This window comes from Triturus cristatus, chromosome 4_2 (genome assembly GCF_964204655.1).
Source record: "Triturus cristatus chromosome 4_2, aTriCri1.1, whole genome shotgun sequence".
NCBI lineage: Eukaryota > Metazoa > Chordata > Amphibia > Caudata > Salamandridae > Triturus > Triturus cristatus.
The window spans coordinates 866,949,979-866,962,879 of record NC_140586.1 but is presented as its reverse complement, the minus strand read 5'-3'; the positions used below and the strand labels follow the sequence as shown (position 1 = coordinate 866,962,879).

The 12,901-nt window shown below is 39.5% G+C and overlaps 1 protein-coding gene across 1 annotated transcript in view; it reads left to right on the top strand.

The window, feature by feature from the left end:
* The window catches only part of LOC146835281 (uncharacterized), a 226,414-nt gene extending 213,762 nt beyond the window's left edge, over positions 1 to 12,652 (top strand). The window contains exon 5 of the mRNA XM_085602860.1: positions 11,770 to 12,652. Within this exon, the coding sequence (XP_085458986.1) occupies positions 11,770 to 11,804 (35 nt within the window). The 3' untranslated portion in view covers positions 11,805 to 12,652. The remainder of the gene's footprint in view (positions 1 to 11,769) is intronic.
* Positions 12,653 to 12,901: the final 249 nt, after the last annotated feature.

Sequence of the window (12,901 nt, the reverse complement as noted above, 5' to 3'; positions counted from 1 at the left end):
CGGACATCCTCAACAGTAATGGCTATACAACAACACAATTCATACATCAACATCCACTAACAAAAAAATGACATATGACAATATTAACAAAAGAAAAAAGAAAAATCTATCTCTCAATGGCAAAACGCCGTACCTGTGAAACAAATATGTAACTTATTATCCACATTCAATGTGATATAATTTGTTAAAAGGACCTCACACTTAACAAAGTGTAACTAAACTTGTCAAAAACAACAGGGTTATACCCAAATCACCCTGTGATACCTGGGTATAAGGGACAATATATATATATAAGAAGAAAAGTATCACGGAAAAAATATATCTACAATCGTTCATGGAAAGAGCATATTTAATTACCCCTTCAAGAATATCAAATAATCAAATAGAATACATCTGGCATCATTTACAGTATATCACAAGAAAACAGGCGTTTATACAATGAAAGATACAAACACATATATCACATACCATCAATTAAATGTATAACACACAACAATTAACCCAAACGCAAACAATTTTCATCAGTGTCCCCTTCAAAGTATCAGGCGGACCACTTGGAGGTAGTCAAACTAAAAAGTGTGGGACACAAGCAATGAGGGCAACTATGACCCAAACGTTATTTCAGGTGTCCCAGCGACAGTCTGTGAATCACTGAAACTCAGGTGACTCCTCCATCCAATATCTGTCGACGTGACCACGTTTCAGCCAAAGAAAACTTGAGGCCTCTTCAGGACAGGGGTTAAATGACAACTATAACAATAAAGGGGAGGGGGGAAAAAACACTAATCAAATCTACATGGACCCATGACTAGGGGTGATGACCAAGCCGTGCACACAAATCCAAGTGCCCACAAAGGGACCAGATACACCTTACATCCCAAAGTGATTTATAAAGGAAGAAAGGAGATAGATATGTGCCACACCTGCGTTGGGTCATCATCACCCCTAGTCATGGGTCCATGTAGATTTGATTAATGTTTTTTCCCCCCTCCCCTTTATTGTTATAGTTGTCATTTAACCCCTGTCCTGAAGAGGCCTCAAGTTTTCTTTGGCTGAAACGTGGTCACGTCGACAGATATTGGATGGAGGAGTCACCTGAGTTTCAGTGATTCACAGACTGTCGCTGGGACACCTGAAATAACGTTTGGGTCATAGTTGCCCTCATTGCTTGTGTCCCACACTTTTTAGTTTGACTACCTCCAAGTGGTCCGCCTGATACTTTGAAGGGGACACTGATGAAAATTGTTTGCGTTTGGGTTAATTGTTGTGTGTTATACATTTAATTGATGGTATGTGATATATGTGTTTGTATCTTTCATTGTATAAACGCCTGTTTTCTTGTGATATACTGTAAATGATGCCAGATGTATTCTATTTGATTATTTGATATTCTTGAAGGGGTAATTAAATATGCTCTTTCCATGAACGATTGTAGATATATTTTTTCCGTGATACTTTTCTTCTTATATATATATATTGTCCCTTATACCCAGGTATCACAGGGTGATTTGGGTATAACCCTGTTGTTTTTGACAAGTTTAGTTACACTTTGTTAAGTGTGAGGTCCTCTTAACAAATTATATCACATTGAATGTGGATAATAAGTTACATATTTGTTTCACAGGTACGGCGTTTTGCCATTGAGAGATAGATTTTTCTTTTTTCTTTTGTTAATATTGTCATATGTCATTTTTTTGTTAGTGGATGTTGATGTATGAATTGTGTTGTTGTATAGCCATTACTGTTGAGGATGTCCGAGCCCTATATGGTGAGTTATTCAGAGGAGGATATTAACAAACTGAAGCAGATACCATCACTTTTGGGGGTAGATACCTCTGGATTAACTAACCTCAGTTCAGACAAGGGTGAACGGTTGATACAACTTAGAAAAAAGAACACTAGGACGCAACTGCATGCTCAAGTACTGCTGGAATATTTAAAATCCAACACTATACCTGCAGGCTTGCAGGTCAAAAATATTCCTGTGATTTTTATAAACGATAAAACTTACTTGGTTGATTTTAGTGGGGTAGGGACCAAGTGCTCTCGGGATTGGATTGTGTTATCCATCCAAACTGCTTTAAGGATTAGCGAACAAGAACTTAAGGAAATCAAGAGATTAGAAGAAGAAATCGGAGACGATACAACTATAACAGACGCAAAATCACTGTTAGAAACTATTGAAAAAACATTGGTTGATTTTAAAACCCATACAGTTAATTTGAAGACATCTAAAGTAGTGAAAGATATCAAGAACTACAAATTAGAGTGGGTTTATCCGTATCTAAAAGAGGACTTTTTCAAGAATAATAATCCAAGTAACCTTAATTTGCAATATAGAGGCAGATCCCGGACCAAATTTGTTACCTTCTCTACCTCCTCATCGGACTTAGAATCAGGAGAAGGGACCTCCTTTCAAGCTTACCCCACATACCAGCCCTACTATCAATACCCTCGGGCTTACCCACACCCACCCCCTTTTTTAGACAGAGGCGGGCCCAGGGGTCGCGGGTTCCGAAGAGGATGGCGTACACCGATGCCACAGAATCAGGAGCAGGGATTCTTCAGGACACGTCAGAGAGTGTACAGACGTTGAATCCTAATGAGAGTCACAGTAATACGAGTCTGGAGTTAATGCCTATATACAATTTGTCCCAACACCCCTTGTCTGACGTAGAAACTGCAGTTCTCCGTAAGGGGTTGTCTTTTGTACCTACGGTCATGCAAGACCCTGTAGATACTAAAACTGAAGTGTTGCATTTTCTCAGGAAAATTCGATTAAAGATCTTTTTTTCGGAATATAATGAGAGCAATGAAAGAAACTTCAGTGGCCTTAAAAAGAAGTCTACTTTCTGCCCACAGCGCTTAGCAATGCCTGAGGAAATTTTGGTCTTTGAAGACCAAACCTTGCGTGAAATAGATCTGTTAAACGCTAAACGAATTTCGTTCAGATCCAATTTCAATAAACAAGAACAACTGGCTTTACAAGAACTAGCTAGTAACCCCCTTACGGTTATTAACCTCTTCAGCGCTGGGCGAATTCCGCCGCGGTGCTGAAGGGTTCGAGCGCGGGCGGGCTCATGACGGAACGGTTCCGTCATGAGCACAGCTCAACCGTGGCTCATGACGGAACCGTTCCGTCATGAGCATGGAAGGGGTTAAGCCAGCTGATAAGGGTGGAGGAATAGTCCTTTGGGATACAAAAAACTATGATGAGGAAATTAAAAGGCAGTTAAGTAACAGGGAGAATTATCGACCTATAAATGACAACCCCACAGCCAGACTAAAAGCCCAAATTTTACACCTGACCACAGATGCCATGGAAGCAGGGTATTTATGTAAAAAAGAATACGAGTTTTTAAATGTCACCGAACAGAAAATACCCAACATATATGTATTACCAAAAATACATAAAGATGTTTCCCAACCACCAGGAAGACCCATTATTGCCGCTTGTGGCTCAATTTTGGAGCCGCTGGCGAAATACATTGATGTATTTCTCAAGCCATTTGTTCCTCAAACTAAAGCCTATGTGAGAGATACGATGGACCTCATCTCTAAAGTGGAGCTCTCGGTGTTCGATGGAGACCAACAGTTGTTGGTCTCCTTGGACATCGAGAGTCTTTATACGAATATACCACAAGATGAGGCACTACTGGTGATGAGACATGTATTGGACACTAGACCGAGACCACACATGGTTCCTTCTGAATTTCTGCTTGAATTGGCAACTATCCGTTTGAAAAATAATTTTTTTGCTTTTAAATCTGATTTGTTTTTGCAAGTTAAAGGTGTAGGGATGGGATGTTGTTTTGCCCCCGAAATTGCCAATCTAGTGATGGATTTCTTTGAAAATAGGTACATCTTCAATGAGGAGACTCCATTCAGAGAGCATATTCTTGAGTGGATTCGCTTCATTGACGATGTATTTATGGTATGGAAGGGCACACAAGAAGAACTGGAGCAATTCCATATATGGCTTAATAACCGTACCCCCGACCTCAAATTTACCAAAAATGTGAGTAATACACGTATTAACTTTCTGGATGTATGGATCATCGCTAGAAATGGCAAGTTGGAAGTGTATTTATTCACTAAGCCAACCGACAGAAATACTCTACTAGACTATTCATCAGGACACCCACGTAACCTCAGGGACAATTTGCCCTACGGGCAGTTCCTGAGGGTACGACGTAATTGTACAGAAAAAAACGATTACTTCAGGAATGCAAAAAATCTACAAGAGAAATTGGTAAAAAGAGGTTACCCTAAGCGATTGGTAAAAGGAGCACTTAAACGTGCTTGGTACACACCCCGTGAAAATCTCCTTATACCTAAAACTAAAAAGGAAACAGAGCAATTGGTATGCGTATTGACCTTCAGCCCTAAAGCTAACAAGGTCAAACAGATTATTTTGAGGAACTTGAGGTTACTGGACCATCTAAACATTCCGAAGCCATTGTTCGCCTTCAGGCGTGGCAGGAATTTGAGAAACCAGCTTGTTAAAGCTTCTAGGCAATCACCTATACCCACAGATACTAGAGGTCTATTGGGGTTACCAAAAGTTGTAGGACACTTTAAGTGCAACAATTGTGTTGTATGTGTCCACACCAAGGATTCTAAAACAGTTACGATTCATGGAAAAATACATAAACAGCTAGTTTTTTCAAATTGCAATACGAAAAATGTTGTGTATTGTGTAACATGCCCGTGTGGTTGTTCATATATAGGACAAACCACACAAGCCGTCAAAATGCGGATTATCCAGCATAAATCCCGCATCCGATGCAAGACCTTGGGGGCTCCCATGGTCCAACACTTTTTGGAAAATGAACATGGCGAAAACGAGCTGGAGTGGACAGTTTTGGCAACAGTGAAGGCCCCTACAAAAATATTATTACAGAAAAAACTTAATAGCCTAGAAGCACGTTTGATTGAAAGATATCAGACCTCTAGTAGTAGGGGGCTCAATGACCGTGATGAGGTTTGGTCTTTGATTGGAAATTAATACTGTCTAGATTAGACTTGAGTTGCCCCTAGGTAATTACCGATAGGATGTGCCATTTTTTAAAGGGGGCATCTGCTTATGTAAGTCCCTGTACGCAGCTACCTTTTCTGTTGATGTTACAAGCAGACTGTTGAATGCCTATGATGTACCATCCGGGTGAGCCATCTGTAGGGCTCTCCTCTTCATTTTGGCTATGTACATATTAAATGTAAGTATAATTGTTAAGTGTATTTGTATATATTGTATAGATTTATTGTGCTTTAGGGAGTTGTGGGTTTCCTTGGTGTGTTGACCGTGCCGTGCTCACAATGCCCACTCTGGATTTTCACTCCTTCCTATTTACTAGAGGGACTGATTCAGTAGCTATACAGGTTGAGCCGGTGGATTTAGTTTCGTTTTTAATGTTTTTTGTTTGATTTTTACGCGTTTTTTTATGTGGATCTTTATAAATCTATTCCCTATGTTAGGTATAGCCACGGGTGTTTGTTACCCTTTCATTCTCTTGGGAACGCTAAGACCCGATATCGAGATGAGCCTCAGGCGACTTATAGTCCTCTGTCTATGTTTATGCTGGCAGAGGGAGGGTCCAATGCAGAGCGTTAGCTTTTAGTTCCGGGTAGGACGCCTCACGTTCCGTTGCTTCGGTCCCCGTTGTGGTTTGGAATGGCGTGTTAATGAAGATTCCCGCGTAGAGACTGCCCGACTTTGACCGAGTAAGTGTAATTTTTATCTCGGTTCAGACCGCTGAAGATGGGCATAGAGTCACGGAGTATATAAAACAGCTTTTTCCATTATCTCGTAGAAACTGTGTGGAGAACCGGTGTTTTGAACTCTAGGGAAGGAACAGTATAGAAGCGCGAGTAGCGTTTATAAGGTAGGTGCATACCTACGTGTTTGACGAAATTATTTACTGTGTATATTGATTTACTACCTCAGCAGCCCCGGTGACCCTTTGTTGCTCTGTTCTTCTTGTCATTGACAGAACGTTTTCCTCGATATCTAGTGAGCAACTTTGGAATTTAGAGGATACATGTAAGTGTATCAGGACTGTAGGTGTAGGGATATAAGGTTTTTATTCCTGGTCTCGTTATTTGGGACATGTATATAGCACATTAGGACGGTGGTCCAGTGAGAGACATCTTTAGATGGTGCCACTTTCTTTTAATTAGTTATTTTGCACACTAGGGTGAGGGATGATATTAGATACCCCCAGGCACCCTGCGTTGTGTGGCACATATCTATCTCCTTTCTTCCTTTATAAATCACTTTGGGATGTAAGGTGTATCTGGTCCCTTTGTGGGCACTTGGATTTGTGTGCACGGCTTGGTCATCACCCCTAGTCATGGGTCCATGTAGATTTGATTAATGTTTTTTCCCCCTCCCCTTTATTGTTATAGTTGTCATTTAACCCCTGTCCTGAAGAGGCCTCAAGTTTTCTTTGGCTGAAACGTGGTCACGTCGACAGATATTGGATGGAGGAGTCACCTGAGTTTCAGTGATTCACAGACTGTCGCTGGGACACCTGAAATAACGTTTGGGTCATAGTTGCCCTCATTGCTTGTGTCCCACACTTTTTAGTTTGACTACCTCCAAGTGGTCCGCCTGATACTTTGAAGGGGACACTGATGAAAATTGTTTGCGTTTGGGTTAATTGTTGTGTGTTATACATTTAATTGATGGTATGTGATATATGTGTTTGTATCTTTCATTGTATAAACGCCTGTTTTCTTGTGATATACTGTAAATGATGCCAGATGTATTCTATTTGATTATTTGATATTCTTGAAGGGGTAATTAAATATGCTCTTTCCATGAACGATTGTAGATATATTTTTTCCGTGATACTTTTCTTCTTATATATATATATTGTAACTCAACAACAGCAGCAGCAGGTAGTTACTCCACAGATACAGGTGCCACAAGCTCCTAAGCCAAATAACATGAATGCTCAAGTACAGAGGTACAGTGTGAGCACTGGATTTCACGCAGGTGAACAAGTTGGTAAGAATCAAAATGTGCAAATGGTTTCGCAATATTTGTTGCACTGCAATGAGAGTGATTCAGACTCATCTCAATAACGGTGCCTAAGGGCGGAGGAAGAGTGCGTGATTGGCGCAACTCTAGAGGTAGATCAGTCAGGTTCATTTGTTGATGATAAAGTGGAAGATAATGATATTACATTCCTAGTAGATACTGGTGCTACTCATTCTACTGTGAGAGCAGCATAAATTCCTAACCTACCCCTCTCTGGAAAAACTATCCAAGTAGTAGGAGTTTCAAATAAGCTTATTAAAACTCCAAACACAAAGCCAATAGAAGTTCATATTGGAAGATTCACAGACATGCATCGGTTCGTGGTATTTGATAATACGAGTCCGGTGATTTGTTAGAGAGAGATTTACTTTGCAAGATGAATTATACCATTTATTGTATGCCAGATGGTATTGCTTTTCAAACAACAGATGAGGATGTTGCGTTCAAGATGATGCTAGCGAAGCAAGGGATAGAAGTGAATGAACTGTTTTCACTTCTCACTGAAAAAGATTGTCCTGCAGAGCTGAGAGATTCAGTAAGGTCTGATGCATGGGACTTTACAGGAAAAGAAATTGGTCTGATGAAAGGTGTGAATCCTATTCAGGTTACAGTGAAACCTGGTGCAACATATCCGAATACACCTCAATACATGATGAGTCCCGAGATAATAGCAGGAGTTTCTCCTGTGATTGATCAAATGATTGAACAGGGAATTCTGAGAGAAACACTGAGCAGTCCCTGTAATTCTCTCCAGTAGTGCCAAATTCAGCAGTGATTCTTTATCAAATTCCCTGTGATGCAGAATGGTGCACAGTGATTTCTCGATTCCTTTACATCCAGATAGCCAATATTTATTTGTATTCCGGTTCGGAGACCGTGTTTTGGCATGGTGCCGAGTTCCTCAAGGGTACACAGAGAGTCCCTCAATTTTTAATCAGATTTGGAAAAAGTGTTTAGAGACTTTGGTCATGCCAGAAAAAAACAGTATTGGTTCAGTCCATGAATGACCTACTGGTAGCATCAAAAACACAAGAGGCATGTGTGACAGATACAATTGCCGTATTGAACCATTTCATTGGCAGATGGTGGACATAAAGTATCACCAGCAAAACTACAATTTTTTGCTGCAACTTGTGTGAGTCTGGAACAGAGTAAATCGATTGTGATGGGACATCCAGTTAAAGTATATGCTCCACATTCATTTGAGATTCTTTTGACAAGAACCTAAACTCAGCATATGACTTATAGGCTGACTAGGTATGACAGAGTGATATTGGGTGCTGAGAATGTGACAGTGGTGAGATGTACTACGATAAATCCGGCAACACTGTTGCCTAGTCCGTTTTGCGAGGAAGGGGAAGATGAAGCAGATCATGAATGTCTGGATGTGACAGAGTTGTGCACAAAACCAAGGCCGGACAACAAGGACAGTCCACTAGAAAAAACTGATAGTGTGATGTTTGTTGATGCATCATGTCTGAGAAATAAAAGTGGTGTATTGAGTTCTGCCTATGCAGTATGTAGAGTGGCTGCAGTTCTAGAAGCATCCTGCCTAATTCGGGTAAAATCTGCACAAATTGCTGAACTAATCGCTCTGATTAGAGCTTGCAAAATTGATAAAAAATTGAAAGTAACCATATTCACTGATAGTCAATATGGTTTTTAGGTGGTTCATGATTTCGGGAAGCAATGGATATAAAGGGGATTTCTGACTTCTTCAGGTTCTCTGATTAAAAATGTCAAAAATGTGAAAGATTTATTGGATGTCTTGCAATTGCCCAAAAAGATTGTAGTGGTGAGATGTTCTGCATATAAGTCAGGAAATGATTATGTAACGAATGGCAACAGATACGCAGATTCAGTAGCGCATTTCTGTGCACAAAATCCAATTGCCATCAACAGAAGGGTGGAAAAAGAAAATACCAATTTGCACTTCATGTTTTCCTCCTTAGAATCTTGGGATGATATTAGGCAGTTGCAGGATGAGGCAAGTGATGAGGAAAAAGAGCTTTGTATAAAATCAGGCTGCACAAGGAGAGCAGAAGATGAAGTGTGGGTGTACACAGACGAGAGGCCAGAAATGCCAGATTGCTTACTTTCTCAAATGGCAAGGGTATACCATGGAATTGCACATGTTGGAAGAGATGCAATGATTAGGCTCTTTAAGCAGTCATGGTATAACCTAAAAGTCAGGGTCATTGCAGAGAGCCTATGCCAGAGATGTGTCATCTGTCAGCAGCAGAATCCAGGTAGAAAGACAGTGGTAAGTTGGGGACAAATTGGAAAAGCAGCAGGACCATTTACAAGACTTCAACTTGACTTCATAGAGTTACCCTAATGTAATGGACTAAAATATGTGTTGGTTGTTGTTTGTTTGTTTTCTCGCTGGGTAGAGAACTGATCCCAAGGTACGGATTTCCAGTTACTTTAGAAACAGATAGGGGATCCCACTTCAATAATGGGATCATTCGGATTAATTGCGCAGCATTGCAAATTGAACAAAAGCTGCATTGTGCCTATCGAAAAGAGTCTTCTGGAATACTGGAGCAAATCAATGGCACTATAAAATCTAGATTAGGAAAAGTATGAGCAATCCACAACACTGAAATGGCCTGACGCTTTACCTCTGTTATTGATGAGTTTTATAAGCATTCCTGATAAAAAGACTGGATTAGGTCCTCATGAAGTCCTAATGGGAAGAGCAATGAGACAAGCGATTGTGCCAGCAAACAAACTGATGAATATTTCTGATGATCTAGTACTTGATAATTGCAAAGGATTGGCTGATCTGGTGCGTTCTGTGTCTCATCAGCTTGGAGAAATTGCAACCACAATACAGCCGGATCAAGTGCATGATCTGAGTCCAGGAGAGTGGGTCCTTATCTAGAAACACGTAAGGAAGTCGTGTTTAGAACACAGGTGGCACGGACCATATCAGATCATTTTGGTGACAACAACAGCAGTGAAGTGTGGTGGCTTGCCAAACTGGATTAATGCAAGTCATATAAGAAGAGTCCCATGTCCACTTGAAGAAGGTGAGCAGCAACTGGTCAAAGAAAAGAAGAAACCAGAAGCTAGAGGTTGTGTAGTCAAAGAATAGAATGCTGAACAGAGGTCACATGTTCCACCATGGGCTTTTAGAGAGGAAAATTACAAAAAGGGTGATATTTACGCTGCAATGTCTCTGGATTGGTATCATAAAGGAAAACTTTGCTTGCTTAGATTAAAAACTGTCTATAACAATTATTTCATTGGTACTAGTGAATGTGAACATACTTTCTTAATAACTGGCGGTTGGGCATTGAGAGGAGGAACTGATCCTGTGTTCCCAGGAGTTTTTTATGTGTGTGGTAAAAGTGCCTACTATAGGTTGCCTGCACATTGGTATGGTAGTTGTTATTTTGGTATTGTATTCCCAAAAGTATGCTATATAGATAAAAATAATAAGGTCAATGAAATAAAGCATGAAATAATACGCAAAAAGAGAGCAAGTTTTTCAGAGATAGTAGGTGATATTTTTTGTGCACTGATACCTTCAGTTGGGGTTGTTCTAAATTCGCATTAAATTAAAAAAAATTCTACAGTGGTTGATCGTTTATCAACGGATACCGCTGGTGGGTTTTTAATGAGTGATACTGAAATGGTTGCAATTAGATCAATGGTTTTGCAAAATTGACTTGCCCTTGATATCTTACTAGCAAAAGAGGGTGGAGTCAGTGGCATGTTGAAAATCCAAAACTGCTGTACTTATATTCCTAGTTCGGGCTGGGCTGTTCCCATAGGGCACAGGGTCAAGACTGATTTGCATATGGCTGGGTCCAAACTGGAATGGCATGGTGAGCAAAAAAACGATGGATTTAGGCCCAGATCTCTGTACTGGGGTGAATGTATGACATTGTTCTGCATTCTGTCCATCAATAGTTCTTTTTGTACTTATATTCCTGACAAAAGTTAAAATTTAGAGGGGTATATTAAAATATATTAGGAAATTACATGAAGATTTGACACAACTAGAGGTTGAAGGTGTTTGGGAGAAACTTAGTAAGAGTTTTTCCTCTCTAGGTTATTGGTTTTCTACATTTGGAAGTAGTTTATTAGGGAGAATACTAATACCAATTATTTCAATAGCTGCAGTGATACTGTCAATAAAAATGACATATAAAAGTTGCAAATGTAGATGTGAGAAGAAGAAGATGATAGAATCAGAAAATAAACGTAGAGCTAGAAAACAAAGAGATAGAATTAGAAGACATAAGAGGAGACTATTATGAAAATATGAAACATTTATACGAAAGAATGTTTAAGAGAGAAAAGTGTACTGACCTATAGATAAAAATTAAAAAGTGGAAATTAGTATGATGTGTATGTTGTGATGGCTCAAAAATGCCATCAATCGGGGGAATTGATGGAGCAAGGTTTTGAGAAAGTAAAACCTGCTCGGATTAATCCCCTCGTAACTTACTAATAGTGTGATGCCTGATTAATATGCACCAACAAGAACACAATGGGAAAATGCTTTGCGCATGCGTGCACTAATGCTACGACTAATGCATGAAAGACAAGGCCACATTTGGGTTCTGCTTTTTTGTTTAATCAAAATAATGCTGCTTTTGCACATTAATGCTCTTGCTAGGAAAAATAACATTGGGTTAGTACAATGGTAGGATGTTAACAGTGAGAAGTACATTTCGTGAAATAAAATAATGTTTGTTTTTCATTTAATTTAGAAAAGTACAGGCCTATATTTCTGCATGAATATTAAGACTCAAAATGGTCAAAAGATGAAATAATACGCTGAAAATCGAGCTTTGGAAGAGAGTGGAGAGAAAGGCAGCGGCTGACCTTCACTAAAGAACGTTGCGCGTCTGCCAAGTAATTGAAAGACGGCCATGGGAATGAAAGGAAATTTACAAACTTCTTCCGTCGAAAGTGGTAATGCTGAATAATAAAAATGTAGAAAATTGAAACATGTTGCTTTCTAGAAGAAATGTTTGGATACTGTAATGTGAAAGAATACAAGACAAAGAACGCTAGAAAATTTGATCGTGACTATGGTGGTGTGATAGAACACCCCCGAATCAACCAATGAGAGACTGCGTTCTTGTAAATGTTTCAACTACCCTTGGTTGGACATGTAGGTTTTTTAGGGAATAACTAGGGTGCCTTTATGGATGTGGTTAGGTCAGCGTTTGGAGAAACTTAGAGGGAGATCGTCGCCGTCCGTCGGTTTGCTGAGGCCTACCTGTTTCCTGTTCCTATCCTGTTACCAGTATCCTGTTAATGTTTGTTCCCTGGAGCTAACTCAGGGGACTCCCTACTATCTCTGTGGCCAAGGGGTGGTATTTCCTTATTTTCCTTGGGTTAGTAATAGCTAAATGATTCTTACTTTGCATAATCAATTGCAAATTTATTTTGTCTCTGAAACTTTTGTCTCTTCGCCTATCCACTCCTTCATGTGCATTTATTCATTTTGATATGAGTTTGATACTGTTTGCATTGATATATGCTGTCTCTCAGTCATTAATACATTGTTTGCCTTGTGATTTCTGTACATGTATGAACTCTTATTCCTACATTTTACATTATTTTGTGATAAACAAGATTAACTTTACACCGAGTTTGTGGTTATTCAGATAATCATAGATAGATAGATAGATAGATAGATAGATAGATAGATAGATAGATAGATAGATAGATAGATAGATAGATAGATGTTATTATTACCATCAACTTCTCAACCTTAGGTCCATCGACCAGAGGAAAGAAATTGGTATGCAGGCTCAGTTAGTTATTTAGAGTATTAGATACGAGCTTGTATAATTAACAACTGATTTATTTAGTTTTTATTTAGTCTTGAAA